This window comes from Mustela nivalis (assembly GCF_964662115.1).
Source record: "Mustela nivalis genome assembly, chromosome: 1".
Taxonomy (NCBI): Eukaryota; Metazoa; Chordata; class Mammalia; order Carnivora; family Mustelidae; genus Mustela; species Mustela nivalis.
In genome coordinates this window covers 155,920,013-155,947,302 of record NC_139020.1, presented here as the reverse complement: position 1 = coordinate 155,947,302, position 27,290 = coordinate 155,920,013, and the positions used below count along the sequence as shown (strand labels likewise).

Genomic DNA, 27,290 nt, shown 5'->3' with positions numbered 1-27,290 from the left:
CAAAAAAAGCCTCCTTTTTTTCTCTGCTTATCCTAGCCTAGCCTCCTCTGTGAGGCTCCAGATGAGCAGCCTGCTCCAGGCTCCTACAGCCCAGTATACTTACTGACTATGACAATATTAAGGCAATATTGCCCTACACTTTGACCAACTATTCTCTTGTTTCACCCTGGTGAGTCACAACCTAGCTTGTTCACTGCTGTATTCCCATCCCCCTGCATGAGATATGGAACTCTGGTATGCAATCAAGTTTGTTGAATGACTCAATAAATGAATGAATGATCTTGCCACTGAGATTAACATCAGATGAAGTGTGTCAGGAGGATGGATAAATGAACTGGCGAAACCTCTCTGTTTTTATACATGCATTTTTTACACATGCACATCCCTAAAGTCACCCTTCCTCCTCTCTAGGGCACAGCAATGGATAGCCTCAGTCTCACAATCTGTTACTGGGGTGGATACTCTGAGTTGATAAATTAATTAATTGCAGTCCTCCTAGAGAAAAGAAGCAATGGATACTGCCATCTGAAGTAGTGTACCGGCAGCTCTATGAGGAAACAAGCCACACTAGGTATTTCCAATAAGGGGATTTAATGCAGGGAATTGACACAGGTTTGGTAAGGTCAAGAGAGGGCCACTGAGGTAACCCAGATGTTAGTAAACACAGGAGCAACTACTAACCTTAGGGCTGGGGGAACAAAAGGGAAGAGATGGTGTTACCAGAACCTAGAAGCTTTGATGGGGGACCCCCCACGGCTGGTGCCTGGCCCTCTCTGGGGGCTGCTGCGTGGCGGCTGCTTGGACTTCTGAGGGGGGCGCTGCTTGGCTGGTGGTGGTCGGACCTCTGGGCGGGGGCGTGGTTGACGCTCAGACCTCGGAGGGGACCGTGGCTTGGCTGGTGCTCTGACCACCGCGGGGGGTGCAGCTGGCTGGAGCTTGGGCCTCTGAGGGGATGTTGCACGGCGTCCGGTGCTGAGGGGGCCAAAAGAAGCTGGAGGCTGGCGCCATGGCTCTCTTCTGCTGCTTAAGGGACACTTACAGGAGCTGGAAACAGGGAGGCAGGACCTGCTCCCCCTCCCGCCTTTCAATAGCCCTTCAGTACCTTCCAGGGGCAGAACCTAACAGGGAGCGGACTGCAGGGCATTAGGGGATTAACAGCTCAGAAATCACCGAACTGAACAGGATGGGGGGGGGGGGGGGCGTGTTGCAGAGAGACCGACGGTGCAGACCACTTACCTGGTCTTCTGGCAGGCACAGCAGATCCAGTCCTCTTCTTTCTTCTGATAGAAGCAGCCACTCTTACAGATGCTATATTTCCGGTCCACGATCTCACGCTTGGAGTTGAGGAAGGTGAATGGTGGGCAGCAATGTATGCTGAAGTGCTCTGTAAACTTCTGGTTCTTGGAGAGTCTGGGACCCTCCTTAGTCGTTTTCTGACTCATCTCACTAGAAATCGTTGTAGCAAGTAGTGATGGGGAGACATAAAACAGCACATCAGACAGGGAGCTTCCTACTCAAGAAGCCTACTTCCCGCTATTTCCATAGTCCAAAATTAACATTCAGCCTTGCCTTATATCCTGAATCTGGAAGATCAATGTCTTGTCAACTCTGTGGAAAGGAACTAAATTAAGAGTTTATTTTTATTTGCATACTTGTTAATCATGTTTTCTGAAAATGAATAATTTTTCATTTATGTTTTAATGACCCATTTAGGGTAGGAAAAATATTATAAAACCAAATATATCTATAGCAAAATATTAGTCTAGGTTTAGGAAAGGCCTTTTCTCTAAAATAATAATAATAGTAATACTAGTTTGGTACTAAAACCATAATCACCATTCAGACAAAATTACATCATAGCCATGAAAAAGAATGATCAATATGTTTGCATCTCACAAACATCATGTTGAACAAAAAAAGCTGGACACAAAGGAATGCAAGGTGTTTGACTCAATCTACATGAGGTTCAAAAACAGACAAAGCTAGTCTATGGTGTTAGAAATCAGAGCACAGCTATGTTTGGAGAAGCTAGGAAGGGGCATCAAAGAAGCCAGAAAATGTTCTGGATCTGGGTCTGAGAGGGATTGCTTTGGTGCACATGCATGTCACATTTCACTTTGGGGCACCTGGGTGGCTCAGTCGGTTCAGCATCTGACTCTTGGTTTTGGCTCAGGTCATGATCTCAAGTAGTGAGATCAAGTCCCACCTCTGACTCTGAGCTGGGTGTGGAGCCTGCTTAAGATTCTCTTTCCCACCTCTCTCTCTCTGCCCCTTCCCCCTCCAAAAATTAAAAAAAAAAAAATTCAGTGAGTACACATTTAAATTTTGTGCATCTTTCTGTTTATTTCAGCTTATTTCAGTTAAAAAGAAAGAGGAGAAAGAGGAGGAATGGATGGAGGAGGAATCAAAGAGAAATTTGAGACTTGAAAAAACTCCCAAGCAGGAATAAATAGTTCAATTACTGCAACATGCTTTTTAGGAATGTGGCAAATGCAGAAATAGTCCCACCTAATACTACAAACACTGTAGAACATGGGGGACTTAAACGACTATTAACTGACAGGAGTCAACAAATATACACATGTAACATGCATATATTAGACCCTGAGAAAGTCCTTGTTCTCAACAAATCCAAGGTCAAGTTGGACACACAGTTGTGCTGTATGTAATTACTGTGTGATGGTGATCAAGAGAAGTATGTACAAAAGTCAAGGGTAGCACCGAGAAGGAATGGATTCTTTGAAGATAGAAAAGATGATCTGGGCTTTAGGGATGAATACATTAAAAAAAACTAGTTACACTGAAAGGATATTCTAATTGTTATGTTTTTTGATGGGGCTGTCTTCTGCAAACAGAAATGAGGGCTGAGGAGCAAGTTGAATGCAGTTAAGACAATAAAATAACTTTTTTTTTTGCATCTCAGTTTGTATAGTCCAAACCATGCATTACACCTATTAGGTGTGTTGCAAATGTTCTTTCCAGGAGTTTTACCTGCTTGTATCATGCAAAAATATTTTTTATGTAGTTAAGTTTCTTAGTTCTTTATCTACTCCTTCAGCTTTCATATACAGTTTGGTGTATCCCATTGTAAAAGAAAAGTTGCTCTCAATCCCACTTTTATATCTTTTCCCCTCTCTATAACTCCTCCTCTCTATAGGCAGAGTACTTGAAAAATTATTGATACTATTTTTGTCCATTTCTACATCTCCTCCTCTGTGTACTCCAAAATGACTCTTGTTCCTTCCACCCAAAGAAAAATCAATCTCCATAGCCTCCCAATGACCTCCATGCTGTCAAACTAGTTGTCTTCTTCTTTGATTCCTCTCTTCATCTAAAGTCTTCCTCTCCTGTCATACTACATTCTCCTAGAGTCCCATCTCCATCTCTAGCCCCTCTTTATCATTTGGACAAAGGCTCCCCTGCTTTATCCAAATATTTTAATGTTACAGTTCTTCGAGGTACAGTAAACACTAAGTGATTAATGGGGTTACCTTCAACCATTCACTTCAACACTTATACTTAGGTCAAGCCAGCACAGTGCTCAGCTGCTGCCACACAAAGCTGAATCATGCTTAGTCCAGTCCTCAAGAAAGTTATCCACAAGCTGGGGAGATAGGCAAGGATAAACAAAAGGTGTTGATGGCCACAAAACCTACTTATTGGCCCAAATTATATACTAGACCTTGAGGGAGTAAAGGGCAAGAATCAGATAAACATCCTGCTGACACTGAGCTCACAGTGTAGATTGAGGGTACAAAGAAAGCATCCTGTGCAACATGATAATATGTGGGTAAACTGTGTAGAGGGTCCATAGGAGAGTGGCAATATGCTGGGCTGGGGAATTAGGTAAAGCATCATAGGGACAAACATTACATCTCACCCTAAGGTTTGGACAAAGATAAGAGTTTGTGGAGGGATGGGAATGGTTGATACCTAAGAAAGACACAGAGAGGCCAACTACAGTCCCCCCCAAGAGCCCACACTGTCTGCAGTACAGTGTGGGAGATGAGAGAGTGGCTGGATGCAGGTGATGAGGCAGGACAGGATTTACCTGTCACCATGAAGGATCTAGTCCTAGTGATTGGGAACATTGTCTGGCCATCAGACCATCAGTAGTCTAAATAGATGAGAGGGAAGGAGAGTATCTCATTATCTGGGATACTGTGAGTTGAGGGCTCTCAGGACATTCATTGGGAAGTGAGCATCCAAACCACAGCTGCTATGGTCTTCATCTTGACAGTCCCTCACCTTACGGAAGAGGCACAACCTTGGGAATGGATGTGGTGAATATGAACTGAGTGAGTAGTCAGGCGAGGGAAGGCTCCCAGGATGGGTAGTGGGCCTACCTTCAAACTGCCAGGAGAGGGTCAAGGGAAGAAGGAGCAGCAGAGGCAGCCAGAGAGGTGGGAGGAGCAGCAGCCTCTTAGAAGAGGAATTTCTAAATTCGCAGAGAAGGGTATGGTTAGCAGTACCCAAAGAAACCCTTCATACAAACAGGCATTTTTAGACCAATGAGAAACTAAGGTTGATTCTTGGGGTCTGATTCATCGTAAGACCCAATCAAACCCTTAAAGATATGCCAGATTCTTACCCAAGTCCTGCACAATGTGGCAAAGTTCAGCTCAAGTTTCTGCTCTCGGGGGAAATGTTGAAACACTCCAGGACAAACCACATGAAGACGATGTTACTCAACTTTTCACAGCCAACCCGGACATCCGCCAGTTCCTCCAGCTTTCTGGAATCCTCTTTTCCCAAATGGTTCAGGCATTCATCACAAATAGCAGAAGATCTAGCACGTGTCCCAAATTTTTAAGAATGACTAGCATGGGGTCAGAGGGAGATTTAAAGTCTCCCGTGACTCTGAATTCCTGCTTTGACTGAATTCTCAATTCCCACTCACCTGATGTGATGCCATGTCCAACCCCATGCCTGTCCAGACCTTCATCCAGCCATCTCTTCCCCCAGCACATCAGGACAAAGTTCTCAAATTCTCCTTCCAGGACTTTTCTCACCCTCTGCCTTCCCCTACTGTGTCCAGCAGGGGGCAGCCTCACTTTCTGCTATCCTCTGCGTAGTTCCTTAAAGGAAAAGCAGTTCTCTTCCGTGGACACTGACATTCTTCTGGGGCAATCAGCTGAAAATTCATACCCTCTTTTCCTTAGTGAAGTGTTTATAGTCTGTGGAAAGGTTCTGGCTACTGTTTCTCCTGGTAGCGGAAATACAGCGTTTAGCTGGGGTAACCTGATTAATTGGGAATATGCACTGCCTCTCCAACTCTTTGCTCCAGCCATGCCCCAGTTTAGGAATGTTGAGCCCCACACACTAAGCAACAGCAGCTCACAGGTGAATCATCCTTTTCCAACACTCCAGACTTACTAGAAAATTAGTTATAACTACAGACAAATAACTAACAGCAAAGGCGAGAACTCACATTTACTGAGCACCCATTGTATGGTGGTTGCTTTAGGCTCTTTACCTCGTTTCAGAGCATGGCCATTATCACCAACAAACGGAAGAGGAGGGAAACTAAGGGACAGGACCAACTTCAGAAAGCAGAAAGAGGCAGGCATGGAGTATGAATCCATGTCTGTGCGACTCCAACATCCTGTGTCCGTTGACCAGGCCCAACACTATCTGTTGAGCCCCCTGTGCTCAGCCCTTCTGTCCCCAAAAAAGCCTGGACTTTGGGCAACTGGAGATTGTCCAGGGGAATGGGATAGGGCTGCATAGAAGCAAGGGTCTCTGTCCTAGGGTAAGAAAACCTGTAGGTTGGAGAAACAGCTCACTGAAGAAGGAAGGGTAAAGAATGGGTTTGGGAATGTCACAAGGCACAGCGGCCTGGACCTCCCTGTCAGAGCAAGAGGTGCATGATGGGACACGAGAATGTGAACGCCAAGCATCCTGTGAACTCCGCGAGCTTTCTCCATCCCTCCTCAACCAGCCCTCAGTGGGCTTTAAAACCTATATTTATTTTTGAGAATCAGAAAACTTGGATGGATAAAAATAAAAGTTCCTAAATTTGTATCCCATAGTTAACCACTTACAAAATATTTAACATTTTTTCTTTGATAATATTTACATATAAATATATAGTTAATAAAACGCAGGACCTTGCCTTACATATGGTTCAGATTTACATATTTGGAAAATTATTTAATTTACTTAAGTTTTATAGATATATACATTATTTATAGCATACTTACAGCTTTTAAAAGCTGTGATAAATTTATAGTTATAGCCCCCTTTATAGTCCATATCATATATTTGCATCTTGTCTCATTTTTCTTCAGTCATCTTGGCAGCAGTTATCCTACTTTATTACTCTTTTCAAAAACAAACTCTTGGTTTTCTTGTTTGTCTTTGCTCTTATTTTTTCTAGTTTTTTTAGCTTCTGTAGGTATTATTTCTTTTCTTCAAGTTTTTTAGGTTTATGTCCATGTTTTTTTCTCTATTTTTTTAAAGTTTATTTATTTCTAAAGTGATCTCTACACCCACTAGAGGGCTCAAACCCACGACCCTGAAATCAAGAGTCACACCCTCTTCTGACTGGTCCAGCCAGGTTCCCCTCTCTATTCCCGAGTCAAGCATTTCTCACATATATTTTTATGGCTATAACTTTTCCATTAAGTGCAACTTCAGCTGGATACCACAGATATTCATGTAAGTCATTTTTACTCCATTTTAAATATGGCTGAGTTCTTTGATTCATCCATTATTTATAAAAAACTGTCACAAAATTTCCAAGTGTAAATTAACTTCTAATTTTAATGCATTCTAGTTAGAGAAAGTGGCATGTATGATAATGACTCTTTATGTGTGAGGTTTGCTTTATGACCTAGTTCATAGTCAATATTTTTAAATGTTCCTTATGTGATTGAAAAGATTGTGACTTTCAGAACAATTTGGTATTATCTAGTGAAGTTAAAAATGGACACAAACTACCATCTAGCAATCTATTCTTGGGCACAGCAGCCATCTTGGATCATTCAGCACCTCAGAGGAAGCCCCATGGAAGAGCACAAAGACTAGAGGAGCCTGAGTCCACTGACTTGTGGAGTTGCTGTTCTAAGTTTAACTCTTGAACACTGAACATCCTTTTAATTTTTTTTTAAGATAGTGTGATATTTAATAAACAAGTCTAATCCAAGCACCTGTTCACAATACATTATAAATTAAATGTATTTTAATTTAGGGGGCTTCCTAATACCTAAACATTTGAATCTTCTTATATATCTACCTACAGGATACAGCTTGCATTGTGGTCAGAACTCCAACTTCTGGTCACAGGATAGCTGGGTTACAACTTGACTGTCCCTTAACCAAGAGCCAGTCTGGCTAACCTCTAAAAAATCTACATCTTCATTTAAATTGGACATCTTTTGGGACGCCTGGCTCTGTTGGTTGGACAACTGCCTTCGGCTCAGATCATGATCCTGGAGTCCCGGGATCGAGTCCCGCATTGGGCTCCCAGCTCCACGGGGAGTCTGCTTCTCTCTCTGCCCTTCTCCTCACTCATGCTCTCTCTCACTGTCTCTCTCTCAAATAAATAAATAAAATCTTTTAAAAAAATTGGACATATTTTACATGAGAGAAAAGTTAAACTTCCACCTCATTTTAACCACTATTATTTCAGTGACAAATACAATTTGAATAAATATGCTCAATTTATTCATCTAACTGGGTGGTTTACAAACAATAGAAATTTACTTCTCACAGTTCTGGAGGTTTGGGAGTCCAAGATCAATATGCCAGATTTAGTGTCTGGTGAGAAGATGACCTATTTTTGAGATGACATTTTTCTTGCTATGTCCTCACATAGTGGAATGAGCAAGGGAGCTCTCTGGGGTCTCTTTTAATGAGGGCACTAACTCCATTCATTAGGGCTTCTCCCTCATAACCTCATCATTTTCCAAATGTCCACCTCCTAACACAATCACATTGGAGATTAGATTTCAACGTATGAATTTTAGGGACACTAACATAACAGAGAGGAAGAACAAACAAATAATAATACCTCAGGGAGCCTTTGAAAATATTAAATAGAGTGGATAAAGAACCTAGAGCTCAGCCTTATGTAAATCACTTACTTAATAAATTCTATCCCCCTTTTATCAAGAATTCAAATGACCTAATTCTACAGACTTCTCCAGACACATTCTCGAGAATCTCAGTATGTATCTCTGATGACATTTAATTCAAGCATTAATTACATCCTTATTTACATTAATGGTTAAAGACAAATCATTATAAACACTACATGATGTTTTCAAAAAAGATATCACCTAATTGAAAAGCAAATATAATATGAACTATCTGGCAGGATGAAGAATTTTAATTAGAAACTGTAAAATATAGTTTCCACACTTCCCAGATGTTTCCATATATCTTAAAACTTAGAGGAGGGAAAGTAAGGCAGATATTTGAAGAAGGAGATAAAGGGAGAGAAGGAGAGGAACCAAAGGGATAGGAACAAGAACCCCCCCACACACATTATTTATTGCATAACTGCTATGTCCCAGATCCTTATATCCATTATTTTTTGTTCCCAAGATAATCATTTTAGGTAGTTCCCTACTCACCCCATTTTAGAGATGAGGAAACTGAAGGCTAAAGAAGTAAATGCTCCAAGATCATAATAATAATAAAATAACAAACTCGTCACAGTCAGTATGACTAGTTGATTGCCCAATATCCACTCTTCCCTTCAACAGCAAATTTGGATTTTGTTTGGTACCATGATAGGCCCAGTTAAATCTCTACAGAATCCCATGTGATCATGTTCTGGCCAATGAAATGTAGGCAAAAGTCCATAAGGATATGACCTTTCTTTAATAATAAGGCTTTATTCAAGAAGAGACTCTTCTCTGGTGTGTGCATCCAGCCCAAACCAGCTGGACCCAGCTCCCAGGAGGTAGGATTATTTCAAGCTTTTGGAGTCTGATCCATAGGACTCCCCTGCTTCCTTCCCACCCAACAATTAAACAGAAAACACCTCCATCATCTTTGCCCAAAGGCAGGTCACTTCTTAGAGCCTTTCCAGAGCATCCCTTAACCCAAAGAGAAATTATCACTCCTTCTTTCATGCTTTGAACTTGGTGTGCTATACATAATTCTAGGGAAGAATCTGGAAGCTTTACTTTACCCTTACTGTTTCACTGCTTCCTTAAGTTTTCTGTCCTTGTTGAATGCCTGTTTCAGAACAATGTTCTGACACCTGACATGTGATTAAAATGAGAGAATGAACAAACATGTCTCCCACAAGTGCTGTCTCCAGATGTCCTCATAGGGACCTCTGTTCTGACTTAGACAACAGTATCTTTTCAATGAGAAGGGCAACACAGAAAGGGACCTCCCCAAATGACCTTGAAAGTTATAAAAACAAGGTTCTTTAGAAAAAAAAATTTTAAAGACTCTGTGAACCCACTATATCTTTTCTTAATTCGTGCAAATTAATTAGCAAGCTTTAGTCAACACACACATTTAATTTAATCACACATTCTAGAGATGACATTAGCAGCTCTATATAATCACCAGCTTTTTTTACATATAGCTTCACTATTCCCTAAGGAGACTGCAGGTGGATATTAGAACCCTAAATATAAAATGGATTTTCTTCCTTTCATCCATCCTTCCTTCCTTTCCACCATGTTTTCTTAAAAGAGAATTGGAATATGGGTTAGTTAATAGAAGTGGCATGTGACCCTTGTCTCAGACAGTCCTCTGGCAAGAAAAGACAATGCACATAAGTGAGCTGACATGTTGCAGCCGTGTACTCTTTATGGCATCACAGGAAGTCAAACATAGAAATGGGTACAAGCTCTGTGAAGTGAAGAGTGGATGCAGGTCAGTACGGGGGAAACAGAACAGTCCTTCAGTTCTTGTCAGTCAGAGCCATGAGCAAGGGTCTGCACTTGTCTCCTTTAAGAAACTCAACATGGGAGAGACAGGAGACAAGACTTCACCCTGATTATCAGAGTCTGATGCCTATGTGAGAACAATACTCTGGCTTCAGAAAACAAAACTGTAAAGGAAAATTATGATCAGTCCCAAGGACTTAATATGCTATATGAATTAAGGAATGGGATGCTTAATATATACTTGGGAAATTTTTTTAATTAAAAACCAAAGCAAGATGGGGCATCTAGGTGGTGCAGTTGGTAAAGTGTCTAACTCTTGGTTTCAGCTCAGGTCCTGATCTCATGAGTCGTGAGATCAAGCCCTTGGTTGGCTCCATGAACAGCACAGAGTCTGCTTGAGTTTCTCTCTTCCTCTCCCTCTGTTTCTCCCCTCCACCTTGCCCTGTGCTCACTCTCAATCTGTCTCTCTCCCAACTAAATAAATAAATCTTAAAAAAATACCAAAGCAAGAAATTTTATTTTATTTTTTAGTAAGAAATTTTTAATTTATTCACAATCATCTCCATTGTACCCCCCAAAAAAGGACTTTTACATTTTGCTATAATTATATAACTGGTACAGTATTACAAATACATAGCATGCTGAATATTGGCTGGGAAAGGAGAGACAAAACTAATTTCTGAATTTATTCTGCCTTGATCACTTCTGGCAAAAATTATCTCTTCCGAATAAGTGGTCAGTTAAAGTTCAGCTCCTTGGGATGCCTGGCTCGGTTGGTTAAGCTTAACTGGCTCAGTGGGTTAAGTGTCTGCCTTCGATTCAGGTCTCCATCCCAGGGTCCTGAAATCTAGTCCTGCATCAGGTTCCCTGCTCAGCTGGGATCCTGCTTCCCCCTCTGCCGGCTACTCCCCCTGCTTGTCCTCTCTCTGTCTTTCTCTATTTCTGAAAAAAAAATAAATAAAATCATTAAAAAAAAAAAGAAAAAGAAAATTCAGAACCTTGACAGAACTATTCCCTGCCTCCCTCTGATCCTTCTAAAGGTGGATAAGGGTATGGGGAACTGGTAGTCTTCATGGCTTCATGTGGGTGGGATGGCTGGTCTGGGTAGTATCCTCCTCTGCTGGCCGTGGAGTGCCATAGTGTGAATGACAAGTTACTGCTGACCCCAGCAAAGCCACTGGTTATCAGAGTCCCTGTTCAGTAGTTGCCTGTTCTGGTCCAGCTGTCCTCTCATCTCCTGCACGTCTAACTTGAGGCAACATCTGGATCCCATGCACGCCCTGCATTACAGGTGGGTTGTCAAGAGCTCTATCTTGGGGTCATTGGCCTAGACCACTCCCCAACCAAAGCTGTGCACTCACTCATGGATCACACTGGATGTGGCTGAGGGCAGGGGGCTTGCAGCCTATCCTCACTGTTCCTGTTCAAGTGTGTCAGCAGGACCCCCCCCCACACACACACACATGCACACAATATCAAACCTATGAGGATGATTCCACTGCACCATAACATATCTCCTGCCATGATTCTGAAACTTCATCTGGAGAAAAGAGAGAATATGAATGTTTCCTCCTTAGCTTGCCCTCTCTCCCCCTACCTTGAATAACTTCACAAAGTGCAGAATTCCTCCATAAATTCACAAAGTGGAGAAGGCTTAAGCAAATAATGACATGCTCTTCTTAGGCCTTTTCTTTCATTTACCCAACTTCTCCCTGTACATGGCTATCAATTCTTATCAAAGCCCCCACTGCCACCCTCTTTGCCTTCAAGTGATTAGGAAAGCAGTAAGGAAGAGATAGGAATAACCAGGAATTGCAATTTTCATAGACTGGTTTCAAGAACAAGATGAAATGTCCAATATTTAAAATGCTAAATTAGGTGTACCTGTCTGCCTCAGTCAGTGGAAGGTGCAACTCCTGATCTCAAGGTTGTGAGTTTGAGCCTCATGTAGAGATTACTCAAAAATAAAATCTTAAAAATTAATTAACTAATTAATTAAAAATACTAAATTATTTCAAATCATGGAGAATTACTTCAAGGGCTTAGAATACTTACAAATCTTGAATGAATTTCTGTCAAAACTTGCCTCTATTTTACAATTTAACATTTACCCTTTGAAAAGCGAACCCCTTAACAATAAAATCTTTTAAACTGTAATTCTATGAGAAGAGACAGAAGTAAAATACATTTTCAGTAATCATATAAGAATATGGAAGGGAAATAGTAAGTAGGTCTTTACTCACTGGGAGGGACATTTTCTGGGTAAATGGTAGGAAAATCCCCAACTTAATTTCTGCATACTCCCCAGCAAGAGGGAATCCTCTTTCAAGAAATTGTTGGAACAGAGAAAGTACAGCGTTCATTATTCTAAAGATTTCTTAAAATCAGGCTAGCTTATGAAAGGAGAGAAGAAGGGCAAGAGATTCTTAGCATTTTTGTACAAATACAATGGAACCAGTAAGGCTTTTATTTTTGTTTAATTATTAATATTCTTATAAATGATAATCACAGAACTATTAGGGAGCCATTTGAAGACTGACTGAATATTAGACAACCCTCTTACAAGGTGAAAGAAGATGTATTAACATAGAAAATACGTTTGAAATATCAAGTGAAAGCCACTGGAAGCTAGATTACTTATTGCATGGCATCAACCCGAGGAAGCCAGCCATGCCAACTAAGGCTAGCTCACAGCCCATGTGATAGTGTCTCAAGCACCCCCAGACATCTCCAGTGGTAGCAGCTCCAACACAAGCTGGGACAGGAGCCAGGGGCCTTCAGCAAGGTGGCTGCATGTTCAGACCCTGTCTTGAAGAGATGAGATACTGGTCTAGAGACCTCAAGCAATCTTGGGCAAATTTTCAAGCTGGTGACCTCTCTCTGAAGTGTCAGGAGGAGTTTGTAAATAACTTGTGACCACAGGTGACAGAGGGGTCCAGGTGACATCAGGCTGCATATGTAAAAATGATATACAGAACAAAATTGAAGTAAGTGAAGCTAAATATGACACTAACACTCAGCCATTCTCGAACATCTGTTGAGTGTTGAAGTGCTGGGGATGAATAAGACAGAAGCTTGGGTACTCACCGAGCTCAGGGGACAAGGGAGGGAGACTCATCAGACCATCTCAGGAACAGAATAGCCAATGTATGACTGCAATGTAATGAGGGCTCTGGAGGAAGGGAGTGGGGTACTAGGAGAGACTACAGTGGCAAGACCACTATAGACCGGAGGCTAAGGAAGGGCTCCTGATGAAGAGACATCTGTCTGAGATCTGAAGGATGAACGGAGTCCACCATGAATGGGGAGGACAGAGTTCCAGACAAAGGTACCAAAACTTGATGTACTGGAGAAAACAGAGAAAGGATATAGCTGGAGCATTGTGAGGCTGCAGGGTAAGGCTTGGGAAGACCATGCAGGGCTATGAAGGTGAGCTAAAGAATAGGAAGAATGGGAGGCATTGAGAGATCTTGACTGGAGGAGGTAAGTCTTCCCACTTTTGCTCCATGAAGATCAGTCAGGCTTCTTGCAATGTAGACTGGAGACAGGCAGGAGGGGAAGCAAGGAGACCAATGACAGAGGACAGACTCTAGTCAGGATAGGGGAGCAGAGGTGGGTCTTGGAAATCTAATAGAACTTGAGGATGGGTCAGATGTGGGGTTCGATGTTATGGCTTGAGCAAATGACCAATGGAGACATTTACTGAGGTAGAGAAAGCTGCAGGAGAGGGGAGAAACATTCGTTTATTCAACCTATTAACTGAGAACATACTGTGTGTGAAACATGTTAAACCTGAGATGCTTATGAGGATCTAGTGTCGATGATGACACATGGCAGAATGGAAGCATGGCAGATGCCTCCAAATTGCTAAGGGTTAGAACAAAGATTGTTTCCTACAAGTTAACAGTTTGATTGTGTCCCATCTGTTGTTATTATTATAAATGATGTTTTCGTGAATAAAGTTGTGCACCCATCATTTCACACACATGCAATATCTGAGGGATGTATCTCTAAAAGTGGGATCACTAGGTCAAAGAATCTGTGCACTTGTAATTCTGAAGATTTTAATAGATGTTTTCCAATTTACTCTCCATGGGATTTGTACAAATTATTATTCTACAAACAATGCATGATAAAGCCCATTTTCCCATCTCCTCAACAGTAAGAGTAGGTTATTAAACCTTCAGATTTTTACCAATCTGATAGGTAAAATGTCTCATAATGCAAAGTAGACAGGGTAAATCTCAAATGTTTTAGATTTGGGAAGTCTATAATTATGACTTGCCATATTAACAAAATAAGGGAGAGAATAAAAACGATAATAAATACTAAGAAAGCATTCACTAAAATTCAATACTGAATCATGATAAATACTCAATATAGAAGGAAGAGAAGGGGATGTTCCTAATATTATCAAAAGCTAGCTACCAAAATATCTATAATAACAACTTACTGGGGGTGGAATTTGAGAAATATTTTCATCTAAATCAGACTCCCCAGAAAGAATGCTCTCACTTACTATTCAACACTGTACTTTAGTAAAATCTTAACAAGAACAACAAGCAAAACAAAACACTAAAACTCTACAAACTAATTAGAATTAAAAACAAGATTTCTGGACACAAGATCAATATTCCAAAATCAAAATCATTTCTATAGATTAAGAAGATTGAACTAGAAATGTAAAATAAAAGAATTTCATTCAAGCTGGCCACAAAACCACAGAACACCTTCAGGCAAAAATATATCTAATAAAAGAAATGCAAGACCTTCATGAAGAAATTTGCAAATTTTTTTTGAAGGCTGCAAAAGAAACTGTCAATGTAAGTATACTGAATATCTCCCAATAAATCTGTAAACTTATTGCTAGTCCAATAATTATCAAATATTCATGTCACTGACAAGATGATTACATCATTCTTATCAAACTTTAAGAGACCAAGATGAGTCAAGACAATTTTGAATAAAATAGAGTCTTGTTCTACCAGATGGAGACACTCATCATAAGCTATACTAATTAAAACAATAGAGTATTGGGGCACTTGGGTGGCTCAGTCAGTTAAGCGTGGGACTCCTGATTTCGGCTCAGGTTATGATCTCAAGGTCCTGGGATTGACCACCTCTGGCTCTGCCCTCAGCGGGGCGTCTGCTTGAGGATTCTCTTTCCTTCTCTCCATCTCCCTGTTCTCATGCTCCCTCTCTCTCTCTCTCACTTTGATCCTCACTCTCACTCTCAAATAAATACATAAATACATCTTAAACAACAACAACAATAAAGTATTGCCTTGGAAATAGACCAACAGATCAATGAGACCAAACAGCTTAGAAACAGACCCACATAGGTATAGTAGTATGGTTCATAACATAGGGGACTTTTTTTTTTTTTAAACTGGTAAATGGACTCAAAAGGGAGACGGCTAATAACCCTAATAAGAATTTTATGTGTTATATATATAATATATAAAACTCTCTCATATATATATGAGAGAAATATCTTTTTTTTTGAGAATTATCTTTATAAGCCAGTAATTCTATACAAATACCCTTAACTCTGGAAGACTCAAGGGCATGATGGCAATGAAATGTAAATGTAAATCGACGCCCACTCTGGACTGACCCCCAGAAAAGAGAGTTAAAGAAGGTCTTTGCGAAAGGTGAGCAAGAGGCAGCGGACCAGTGGGCCTGGGAGACACACAGGGGGTGAGAATTCAGAGAACAGACACTGGGCTGGAGCTCTGCCCAGGGAACCGCCTGGGCTGTCAGAGCCCCTGCTGCTGGCACGCGAGGAATGCTTTGTGGAAGAGTCGTTTCTGGAATAAAACCGGAGGTTCAGGGGTCTCACTCACCTACCATTGCTTTCCAAAGGCCGCTCAGCCCCAGCTCCTCCTCTACAAAAAGAAATATCACTGTGGCACAAATTTATTCCACATTTCATAGAGATATTTTTTTGGAATCAGGGTGCTTTTCGACAGACAGCAGGACCTTGCCAAACTCCAGCACTGAGTTGGGAAGCAGCTGAGGCTTTAAAATATCAGCATAAAAGGGCCTCGGTTTGTCTAGGGGTTGATAGCCCATCTGGAGAGAGAACAAAGCCCTGCTTGCTTTGCTCTGTGCCAGGCGACAAGGGCACAGCACAGTGGTCCACTCTTGCATAGACTTATGCAGAGCCCTTTCTGACAACAAACTACCTACTCCTGCTATTATAGGGAAAGGAGCAAGTGTGACCTAGGATTGGTATCCTTAGGACATAGCTAATATATTCAGCAAATGTTTTGGAAGCAAAAACCTTGCTTATTATAGTGGTGGCAGATAACCATGTAAGAAGCGTAGTAATTTTCTGAATGTAATTTTGATAACATGACATTCTTTTTTTCTAAAAATTATGCGATACACTGCTGTGGTGTATGGGTAGGGAAGCTTCCACTAGAATTTTATGTGGATGACTATTTCCACGATTTTCTATAAACAGGGGGCAGGAGAGAGTCCAAGAGAAAGAACTAAAGACATGAGTTTGTTTCCTCATGCATCCGTTTTCTACTTAAAAACTTCAGAGTCTTCCTGCAATTACAAAGTGAAGTCCTGTGCTTCTTAATTAATATGTCACACAAGACTCCTTGTGATTTGGTCCCTACCCACCTTTTTCCTGTACAGGGAACCAAGTTTCCAGATTTACATTGTCTTATAGAAAAACCTAAATGTTAATTTGGCCTGTGGTCCCAACGGTGGGGGGGGCGATGGAGGGGGGACCTAAATTAACTGATGGACGGATTTATTGCTCCACTGACAGCTGGGTAAAGTGAGAGCTGCTAAACTGGGTTCTCCAAAGGGCATCAGTCTCAGGAAGACAAAGAAAAGAACCAGCCAGAGAGAAGCTGAAATAAGAACCAGATTGTTGAATTTTGGGGTCCAAGGCTACAATCTGACTCACCCAATAGCAGCTATACTGGTAGACTTCCTCAGATAGATAAAATGTCACTTATCTTTGTTCCATTTTGTAATTTTTATGCTCCCATCTTTATATTTATTATATTATATTGAAAGCACTCATCTAATCAAACAAGCAGGAATGAGGGTCAAGAACGAGTCCAAGGTGTATAGTTCATGGAACTAGGTGAGTGGTAGAAGCATCTCCTAGAAGAGAAGCTTTAAGGAAAGAGGATGAATCATGAGTTCAGTTTTAGGTGCACTTCACTGGAGGTGTTTGAGGGGCATCTAGATGGAGATAGCAAGTGAACAATTCAAAAGAGAAATCTGGGTAGAAGACAGAATTTAAGATGTTGGGAGTATAGATAGCAATTGAACCCAGGGGCATGGATGGGATTGCCTGGTGGCAGAACGTGGAATGAGGAGAGGGTAGGACAGAGCCCCAGGGCCCTCCCACATTTGCAGGGCAGGTGGAGGGGAAGTGTTTGGCAAAGAGTAAAGAGAAGAGTCAGAGTAGGGTAGGGAAACTGGAATGTGTGGTATCATAAAAGCCAAAGGGAACAGTTTCAAAAGAGAGAGTGGTCAACTTGGTGGAATGATTCTAAGAGGTGGTGTGATATGAGGACTATAAATAATATATAGAGGGGCACCTGGCCAGCTCAGCTAGTAGAACGTGCAACTCTTGATCTTGGGGTCATGAGTTCAAGTCTCATATTGGGGTAGAGATTACTTAATAAATAAAAGTAAAAAAAAAGAAAAATAATACATTGAATTAAGTGATATGGAGATAACTGATGACTTTGACAATAATGTTTCCATAAAATGGCTGAGACAGAAGGTAAATTAGAGGGCTTGTGAAGAGAATAGTGGCTGAGGATGGAGAAAGACACTGTAGACAACTCAGGCCAGAGATCTGAGAGCTAAGGGCAGGAGAGCAGTAGTAGCTAGAGGAGTATGTGTTTTCCAGACTTTTGTTGTTGTTGTTGTTGGGGGTGGGGGAGAATTGATTGGCTTCTTGATTTGACTTCTTTGTTATCATGAGACTGATCAGAAGCATAAGAGCTGAAAGGAAGAGATTGAAATAAAATAAGAGAGAATATAATTAGTATGCCTAAGAAAACCCTGAGGAGATGTAGTACAGAGCACATGTAGAAGGGTTAGCCTTTGTTGGAAGAGGGAAAACAGTTGACTGCATGAAGTTTCCATCTAATGGATTCCATTTTTCTAGTGAAATGGGAAGCAAATGTACCTGAGAAAGACAAAGCTGAAAATCTGAAAAGAATAAAAGAGATTTTGTAAACATTTCAAGACCAGGCTGCCAGATAGTAATGACCTGGGTCGGGTCACTGACCATTAATGTGTAGTGGTTTTCCCAGTTGTTCTCAACAGCCAGGGTGCATACAGGGAGAAGACATATGGTTCATCTAGGGTTGGGAGATAATTTGCAGGAAAATAATTGAAAAGATGGATTCCAGAATCTATAAGTAATAGAAAGAAAATAGGCAGAAAGGAACAATTGATGAACAGATTCATAAATTGATGGAGAAATGGAAGGGAAAGTCAACTCAAGTACCTAGTAGAAGAATAGTTGTGGTGGAGTACTTAACAAAACAAGTTGAAGGAAAGGAGGTTTGTGAATGAATGCTAGATGTTTGCACCATTGGATTCAGAAATGGAGTAGTTCAAGAACTGCCAAGTTCCATAGTATGCAATGGATGGATGAAGAAGAGTGGGTAATTCACTGGAGGGATAAATAGTTCATTCATATGGACATAAAGTCACATACACTGATGGATGGAGGTGGGAGGGCAGCGGGTAGGGGGCTGACCACAGAAGCATCAGTGGAGAAGATATGACTAGAAGTCAGGTGAAGACCGGCACAAGGAATGAAGCACAAGTTTCAAAGTACAGAAGACTAGCCAGAGAGGGAAGGAGTAGTGACCTGACAGTGGCAATGGGGAGGACATTGGTCCACTAAACTCTGGAGCCACTTGGAGTGTAAATATTCCCCATTTGACAAGCTGACAGATGAAGCTTGTTCTCAGAAGACTGTCTAGGTTCAGCTGAAACAAAGAAATAGAAGGAATCTCCTGAGTAGGGTTTGAAGATACAGGGGAAGGAAGTCTCTCTTTCATGGAATGGCTCTTCCCCCATGCGTTCATAGTGCATGAGTTTGCCAAAAGTGGATAAATGGTGGCTGAGGTCATTATCCTTCTCATGCAGAGACATTTTTTTCCCATATTTCTACCTCCCCAAACCTAGGATACTGTGAAACACCTGGAATAAGTTTTTCTAAAGTGTTTAACTCTTAATGAAAATTTGATTGCTCAGGCTTTTGCTGATTCTGCATTCTACTTTGACATTTCAAATACTAGTAATCATTATACAGTAATTTAGATGCAGATCCAAAAGAGTACAGGAAATTCATTTGTACCTGTATTTTCATCCGTACACATTTGGTGATTAGATCTTTGTTATGAGCTTGTCTTGGTATCATTTGCTCCTTTTTTCCTAAAAGTGAAGCAGTAGAATGTGTTCTGGTTAATTTAGCATTTTGGTTAAATTGTAGTTAATCCAAAAGTATTATACACAGAGATTATATTATACACAGAGATTCACTTTCACCATCCTAGGAAGGATATGATGATTAATTAAGATATTACCTGTCATTTGGGGACTAGAAAGAGAATATAATAACAAAATTGTATGCAAACTTAATTTATCATTATAGAGAATGCTGTATGTCCAGGTAATTCACTGTCATTAAATAAACAGTCTTCAATCACTTCTCCTAGTAAATCTGATGTCTACAAATCTGATTTTTGCTTATAACACTAATGAATGGAAGTCCTAAAATAAATGAAATTTTTGTGTCTGGCTTTAAAAACACAAATCATAGCAATTAAGTAAAGCATCTCAAGAAAGGAGTTGAAATGTCCTCCTCCCATGGAGATCTGGAAGAGAGATGTGTTTTTTACATTAAAAACTCGAGGAAGGAATCCAATTTGATAAGGCATTAAATTGAGAACTTCACTATCAATCCTGTTTTCCTGGGCAATATGGAGATTTGTGGCCATCTATAACCATTTGCCCCTTCTTTCTTACTATATATCAGATCTTGGGAGTGTTGTTTGAACAAAGAGGTCTTCTAGATACAAAATAACCTGCAAAAGAAACCTATCATTCAGAGTGGTTGTTCTTTTAAGGTTCCTGTACCCAATCCCAATGTTGTGGAAGAGGGGCATGTCCCCCCATCACGCACACAGCACCAAGCAATTCTGGGACATCAGCAGGGTGTCAGGGAATTCAACTCAGTTCTGATGCTATCTGCCTGAAAATAGCATCAGATTCCACAGGTTAAGAATTCCGTCCCAGACTGCCTCCCCACCACCCCCCACTTCAGACTCCAGGCCAGTGGCAAACCCCAGGCTGTTACTCATGCTTCTGACCAATGCGCTATGGCTTAGAGGTTTTAACAACCTCCACCCCACTCCACCTCCCGCCCTTACGCTCCCTTAATTTACTAGAGTGCCTCACAGAACTGGGGGAAACATTTATTACTATCAACAGCCAGGTGAGGAGACACAGTGGATGAGGTTTGGGGAAAGGAGGAGGAGCTTCCATGTCCTCTCCAGGCACATGTTGTCCCCGCATCTCCAAGCATTCACCAGCCCAGAAGTTCTCCAAACCTTTGGGGTTTTATAGAGGTTTCATTACACAATCATGATTGACTAAGTCACTGGCCATTGGTCAATTCAACCTTCAACTGCTCTCCCCTCCCCAGAGGCCAGGGAGCAGGACTGAGATTTCCATCTCTCTAACACATGATTGGTTCTCCTGGCACCCTGCCCCCATCCTCATATATCTAAGGCATTTCCAACCTCATTTTATTATCACAACACAAGATACCTTAATGCCCTTGAAGAAACCTTCAAAGGTTTTAGGAACTAGAAACCATAGACAAAGACCGAACACACAACAGAAATATGTTTTGGTCATGTGAATGACCAAATATATGTATTTCTTATAAATCACAATATTACAGTTGTCTTAGTTGATAATTTATCTTAGGTGATAACTAATCTTAGTAATAATGATGCAATTGACAACTCTGTATTGCTAACTGTAAAAATTATCGTAATATTTCTCTGTCAAATCAGATGAGCATGTTCCTTTTGAATTTAAATTAATTTTTAAAAATAAACTGCAAAAATAATCTATTGGGATTACAGTGAAATAAAAGCTTTTGCACAGCAAAGGAAACACCATCAACAAAATGAAATCAATTGGGAGAAGATATTTGCAAATAAGTAAACATTTATTAATTAAAAACAGAGCACCTGGGTGGCTTAGTCAATTAAGTATCTGACTCTTGATTTCAACTCAGGTCATGATCTTGAGGTCCTGGGATCAAGCCTTGCATTGGGCTCTGTGCTCAGCATGGAGTCTGCTTATCCCTCTTTCTCTGCTCCTCCCCCCACCAAGTATCTCTCTATCTCTAAAATAAATAAGTTAAATTTTTTTTAAAAATTGTAACTTTATAATGGAGATTCTTGCAAATACCTTCTTAACCAAGTGCTCAACATTTTAATCATAAACCCTCTGGGGTAGGCAACGTGGCCCTCCCAAGCAATTTCCAAATCCTAGTTGATGAGACCTATGAATTACATAATCTTACATGGCAAGAAACTTTGCAGATATTCCTTAAAATAGGGAGATTATCCTGAATTACTTAGGTGAGCCCAATCTAATCAAATGAGTCCTTAAAAGCCAAGAATTTTCTCTGGCTGAAATCAGAGAAATATGACAAAGGAAGAGGTCAGAGATAGTTGAGGCATGAGAAGAGTTCAACCCACCACTGCTGACCTGAAAATGAAGGGCCCAGGGACCTGAGCCATGTGGAAGTGAATTCTGCCAACACCTAGAATGAGCTTGAGTATAGATTCTGCCCCAGAGCCTCTAGCTAAGAGCCTAGCTAGCCAACACTTTTATTTCAGCCTTGTGAGACCCTAAGCAGAGTACCAATCCTACAGGATAATTAATTTACAAAACTGTTAGCTAATAAACAGGCATGGTTTTTTAACACACTCAGTCTGTAATAATTTGTTACACAACAATATAAAATGAATATTCTCACTGCTGTGCATCACTGAAAACCGATCTATCTTCGTAATTAATTTTTGAACTGGCATAAGAAATAGATACACATTCCATGAACCTGTCTTCATCAGATGTCCTGGGTCTTAAAAGCTATTGCTTCAGCGTCTGAATGCTGCCCTACTTTCCCCACGCACATTCACTCCAAATGTGGCTGCTGTGTATGAACTATATTTTCTTTTCTGTATTCTTGATAACCTGGCACCTATTGATCCTGGAGACATTGTGCCTCCCCAGGGTAGCTAATTCCTAGGGAGTAAAGGACTCCCCTAAGAGTGTGACTTTCACATGCAAACCAACCAATCCAGAGCCTACACTTGCCAATTACCCTTTTGATCAAGGTCCCACAGATCAAGCCAACAGTCCTCTGTCCCAATCACCCCAAGGCCAGGAACCAGAAAACTCAGGACAGCCTTCACATACCAAAACCCACTGAAATTATTCAAACTAGCTCATCCTAAATTCACCTAGTCTGTTTACCTCACTTCACCCAGTCCTTCCTGAAAAAACAAAAACAAAAAAACGCAATAAAGTTCTTGTCCATGCTTTTCCCTCATTCTCTCTGGCTCCTGATCAGCAATGGTACTTCCTGCATGGTCAAGCATGCATCCTCCTTTTCGGAACCGTGAGTAACAATGGCAATCATCTTCTGATCTGCTGCCCTCATCATGCATGAATGAAAACAAAATCCTGAGTACCTTTTTTAAAAACAGATTGGTCTTTTGTGAGATTAAGAGTTTCTTATGGTTTGTCTCCCTCCCAATCCCATCTTGCTTCATTTTTCCCCTCCCTACCCTCCACAACCTCGCACCCTGCCTCTCAAATTCCTCATATCAGAGAGATCATATGATAATTGTCTTTCTCTGATTGACTTATTTCCCTTAGCATGATACCTTCTAGTTCCATCCACATTGTTGCTGGGGGGTGGGAGAATAGGTATAGGGTGGCTGGGTTATGGACATTGGGGAGGGTATGTGCTACGGTGAGTGCTGTGAAATGTGTAAGCCTGATAATTCACAGACCTGTTCCCCAGGGGCAAATATTATATGTTAATAAAAAATTTTTTTAATTAAATTAAATTAAATTAAAAATTTTAAACAAACAAACAAAAAAACCCAGATTCGTCTTTTAACCACACAGAGCACAGCTAACACCACCAGGTTTTACCTAATGCACTAGGGGTAACAGAGCAACAGAAACCAGAGAGGACTGGGAAACCAACAAAAGAGGTTGCTTTTGGAGCCTATACAATGGAACCTAATCCTATGGTCCCAGCCAGCCCAGCAGATTTCTAGGTTGTAGAAAGCTCAATTCCTATCCACAAGACACTTCTGGCTTTGCAAACCTTCCATGTCCTGGCCCCTAATTCTTTACTGAATGACAAAAAGAGGCCCTCATTTCCCAATCCAGGATGGCTCATCATGAGAACATACAATCCTTTAAGAAAAAGTCTCTTTCTCAAACTCGAAGGTGATCTCTGTGGACCAGATAAGGCAATCAAAATAACTAATGTTTATTTTCCCCAAAGCTGAGTTTCTCAACATTAAATTGTAGCATGTGCAGAACTCCAAATTTCTAATCTAATTTCATATTAAGAAAATAAAGTATTTATCTACCTCATCCAGGGAGCAGTCCTATTAAAGCCATAATACATTTACTTGACTACAAAGATTATATAACATGTTAATGAACTGCCCTACATTTATATTTATGATGACTTTGGCATTTCCTCGTGGGGGGTGGAGGGAATGGATGCTTTATACTTGGAAATCCTAAGAACCTATTTTAATACCTTTCCCCAAACAAAGGAAGTCTGCTAGGAAGTTGGTCTCTATCTTCAGAACAATAAAACAGCCAGCCACCTACAAACAGAAGTTTTCTAACTTACAAACAAAATGGAAATTCTTTCTTTTCTCAGCACCCTGCCAGCATGCTAATGGTTGCCAGGAAGCCTGGAGTGGCCATCCAGGACCACTCTTGTGAACAGTATCTGTTTTCAGCAGATGGTTCATGAAATGAACACTCATAAAGCAGTAGATATGAACATAGCACATGCAAAGAATCTATGTTAAATACTTTACTATATGACTATCAAGTTCATGTACATATTGTTGCAATTATCCTTTTTAATACAGGGCAGCAGTTACACACTTTTGGTGAATACTTGGGAATTACCTGTAAAAGCTCTGATTTAAATTTTTTTTTGTATTTCTTGTAAGAGTTTAGGTACTCATTTAAAATTCTAGTGACCATTAAAGAAACCAGACTTCAAATTAACAGTCTGTACAATCAGGGGTGCCTGGGTGGCTCAGTCAGTTAAGCATCTGCCTTCAGCTCAGGTCATGATCCAGGGTGCTGGGATCGAGCCCTGCATCGGGCTCCCTGCTCAGTAGGGAGGCTGCTTCTCCCTCTCCCCACTGCATGCTGTCTCTCTCTCTCTCTCTGTCAAATAAATAAATAAAATTCTTTAAAAAAAGAAAAAGTAAGTAGTCAGATTCAAATATGAATTTGGAGATGTATGATCTGAAATGAAAGCATATTCCTTCCAAAACTGCATAATCTGGACTTAATCATGAGAAGACATTAGACCAAACCCAAAACAAGGGACATTTATTTTTTATTTTTAAAATTTTATTTATTTGTTTGTTTACTTATTTTATTAACGTATAATGTAGTATTTGCCCCAGGAGTACAGGTTTGCGAATCATTAGGCTTACACATTTCATAGCACTCACTATAGCACCCTCCCCAATGTCCATCACCCAGCCACCCTATCCCTACCCCTCCACACCCCTGCAATCCTGTTTGTTTTGTGAGATTAAGAGTCTCTTGTGGTTTGTCTCCCTCCTATCTTGTTTCCTTTTTTTAACAAGGGACATTTAACAAAATAACAGGCCTATACTCTTCTAACTTGTTAAGATCATGAAAGAGAATGCCCATCTCAGGTAAAGACTAAAGACACATGGTAATCAAAGTGATGCATGATCTGGGAATGACACCTGGAGCAGTGGATAAAACCTAGATTTTTGTGGATTAGATAATAGTATTTTTTTAATGTTTGTTTTCTGATTTTGATCATATCTGAAAATTAATCTCAAATGGCTCAGAAAAATAATATGTATGTGTACATACAAAGAAAGAGAATGATAAAGTAAATGTGGCAAAATGTCAACATTTCAGTGATCTGGGTACATCTGGAATTTTTGTATAGTTTCCAATTTTTCTGCAAACCTGAAACATTATTTTTTTTCCTGTAGGCTCCACACCCAATGTGGGGTTTGAACTCACAACCCTGAGAACAGGTGTTGCATGCTCTACTGACTGAGCCAGCCAGGTGCCCCTGAAACAATTTTTAAAATCCACTAAGGCATTGTCCTTTTAATCCAAATAAACATAAAATAGCATCGCTATACAGCTAACAGCAATCTGCGTTTTTCTTCCTGTTTCATTCACAAAGCAGTAAAAATAATTTTCCCTATTTTTCTCCTAATATTTTTGGCAAGTTCCTTGCTTTATTCCCTTGACACATAATGTTTTCTTTCCTTGTTCCAGCCACCATAACACTGGAAAACTCTGTTCTCTAAGAAATTCTGCACAAGACAAAGCATTAACATCTTTCCATCTAAGGTTGCTAATCTACAGGGAGCAAAATTCTTATAAGATTTGGGCTTTCTTGTTCCATTAGTATACCCCACAGACAAACCCAGCTGCATGAGGGAAGTTGTTCCTAGATAAGAAGAAAAAACTCATTTTCAAATCATGACAAATAATAAAAGAAGAAATAGAAAAAGAAGAAGCCAATAGCTCCATTAATCTAGCTCTAGAAACATGAGGCTTTAAATCTGAAAGGATCTGAGTGTGGGTTTGGAGCCTCTCCCCAGGCTCAGACAATTTCCAAACATTAGGTGGAACACTCCAGAAGGAGACCTCTGCTCCCATTAGAATAACTCTATCAATTTTAAGTTCTCCCAATCTTGACTGCTATTACGGCAAGTTCCCCCTGGAATATAATGAAATGGCCCCCACAAAAATATGCAGTTGCCACTTGTAGATGAAAGACAACCTGAAGTTAGATGAAAACCTATGGGATTTCCTTACCTTCAAGTAACAGTTGTGTGAAACAGGCTCCACATCTGTGCCAGGTCCCTGGGGGAGTTGAGGCTACCTCAATGCATGCAGAATATATAGGGAGAGATTATATATCCGGGTTTTTCATTACAAAAGGTATTTTTGATGGGTTCTCAGCCAAGATCCACTTAAAAACAAAAGCCACACAAAGACTACAAAAAGGCCACACAAACTTTAAACAAAAGGCTAAAGAAAGACCAAACAAAAGCCAAAGAAAGTTTAAACAAAGAGTGAAACAAAGACAAAACAAAGGCCAAACAAAGACAAAAACAAAGACTAAAACAAAGGGCAAAGGAAAATCTAAACAAAAGCTAAGCTAGGCTACAGCCATACCCCCCCACACACACACACACACTGATGCTATATCTTTACACACATCCACATATTTCAGTCCCCTACCTTCTACATCCCACATAATCCACTCCATGTGAAATCCTTCACGAAGGCACACTCCACACCAACTCCTCACACCAAACCATATGACAGATACAACCAAACCATCATACCGGCTCACCCTACCAACAAACCACACACCCTTCATCCAGTGCCCACATATGTGGACATGGAGATGCACATGGAAGGGAAACAATAAGAAGACATGGGGGGAAGACAGTCATCTATAAGTCACAGAGAGAGATTTGGTACAGATCTCCTCTCACAGGCCTCAGAAGAAACCACTCCTGCTGACACCTTGATCTCAGATCCTAGCCTCGAGAACTGTGAGAAAATACATTTCTGTTACTTAGACCACCATTTGTGGTATTTTGTTACTGCTGCCCTAGCAAACTAATATACCATAGTCCCTGTAAGTACTATTTCAATTAGTTTTTGTATTTATCAAAATAATACTAGCATGAAGTTATTTATAATGTTATTAGAAGCTTTGTGTGTCAACTATACACCATTTTAAAAGGCTTGTGTTGAAAAACAATAGCCCTTTTTCAACCTCACCCTATTCCATAATCCCACTCACCAAAGGGAAGCACACTTAACTTTTTTTAAGCTGTTTTTTCTATATTTATTTCCACATTGCTAAATAATTACATAAACAGCCATTTATATACTTGTTTACTGAAGGCCTTTGGCTTCTTGATGAGGATTTGGTTTTCTTACTCTCTCCTCTTTGCTCTCTTATCTCCTTCATCCACTGAATGTAGTTATCTCAGTATCTATATTCCTACAGAAACTTCTGATCAACTGTGATTTTTTTCTTTCTCTTTACAA

The 27,290-nt window shown here is 40.5% G+C and overlaps 1 protein-coding gene across 7 annotated transcripts in view; it reads right to left on the bottom strand.

Annotated features, from left to right (window-relative positions):
• Positions 1 to 26,164, bottom strand: part of MOBP (myelin associated oligodendrocyte basic protein) — a 51,427-nt gene extending 25,263 nt beyond the window's left edge. For 3 of the 7 annotated variants that reach the window (XM_082746662.1, XM_082746663.1, XM_082746664.1), the window contains exons 1-3: positions 11,339 to 11,774; positions 1,237 to 1,446; positions 727 to 1,020 (exon numbers count right to left, since the gene is read on the bottom strand). In XM_082746662.1, coding sequence (XP_082602788.1) covers positions 727 to 1,020; positions 1,237 to 1,446; positions 11,339 to 11,397 — 563 coding nt within the window. In that variant the 5' untranslated portion in view covers positions 11,398 to 11,774. Of the gene's footprint in view, positions 1 to 720; positions 1,021 to 1,236; positions 1,447 to 11,338; positions 11,775 to 19,215; positions 19,293 to 26,036 lie in introns of those variants that run through there. The other 4 variants (XM_082746667.1, XM_082746665.1, XM_082746666.1 and 1 more) reach the window with 4 other exon arrangements.
• Between the last annotated feature and the right edge of the window lie 1,126 nt (positions 26,165 to 27,290).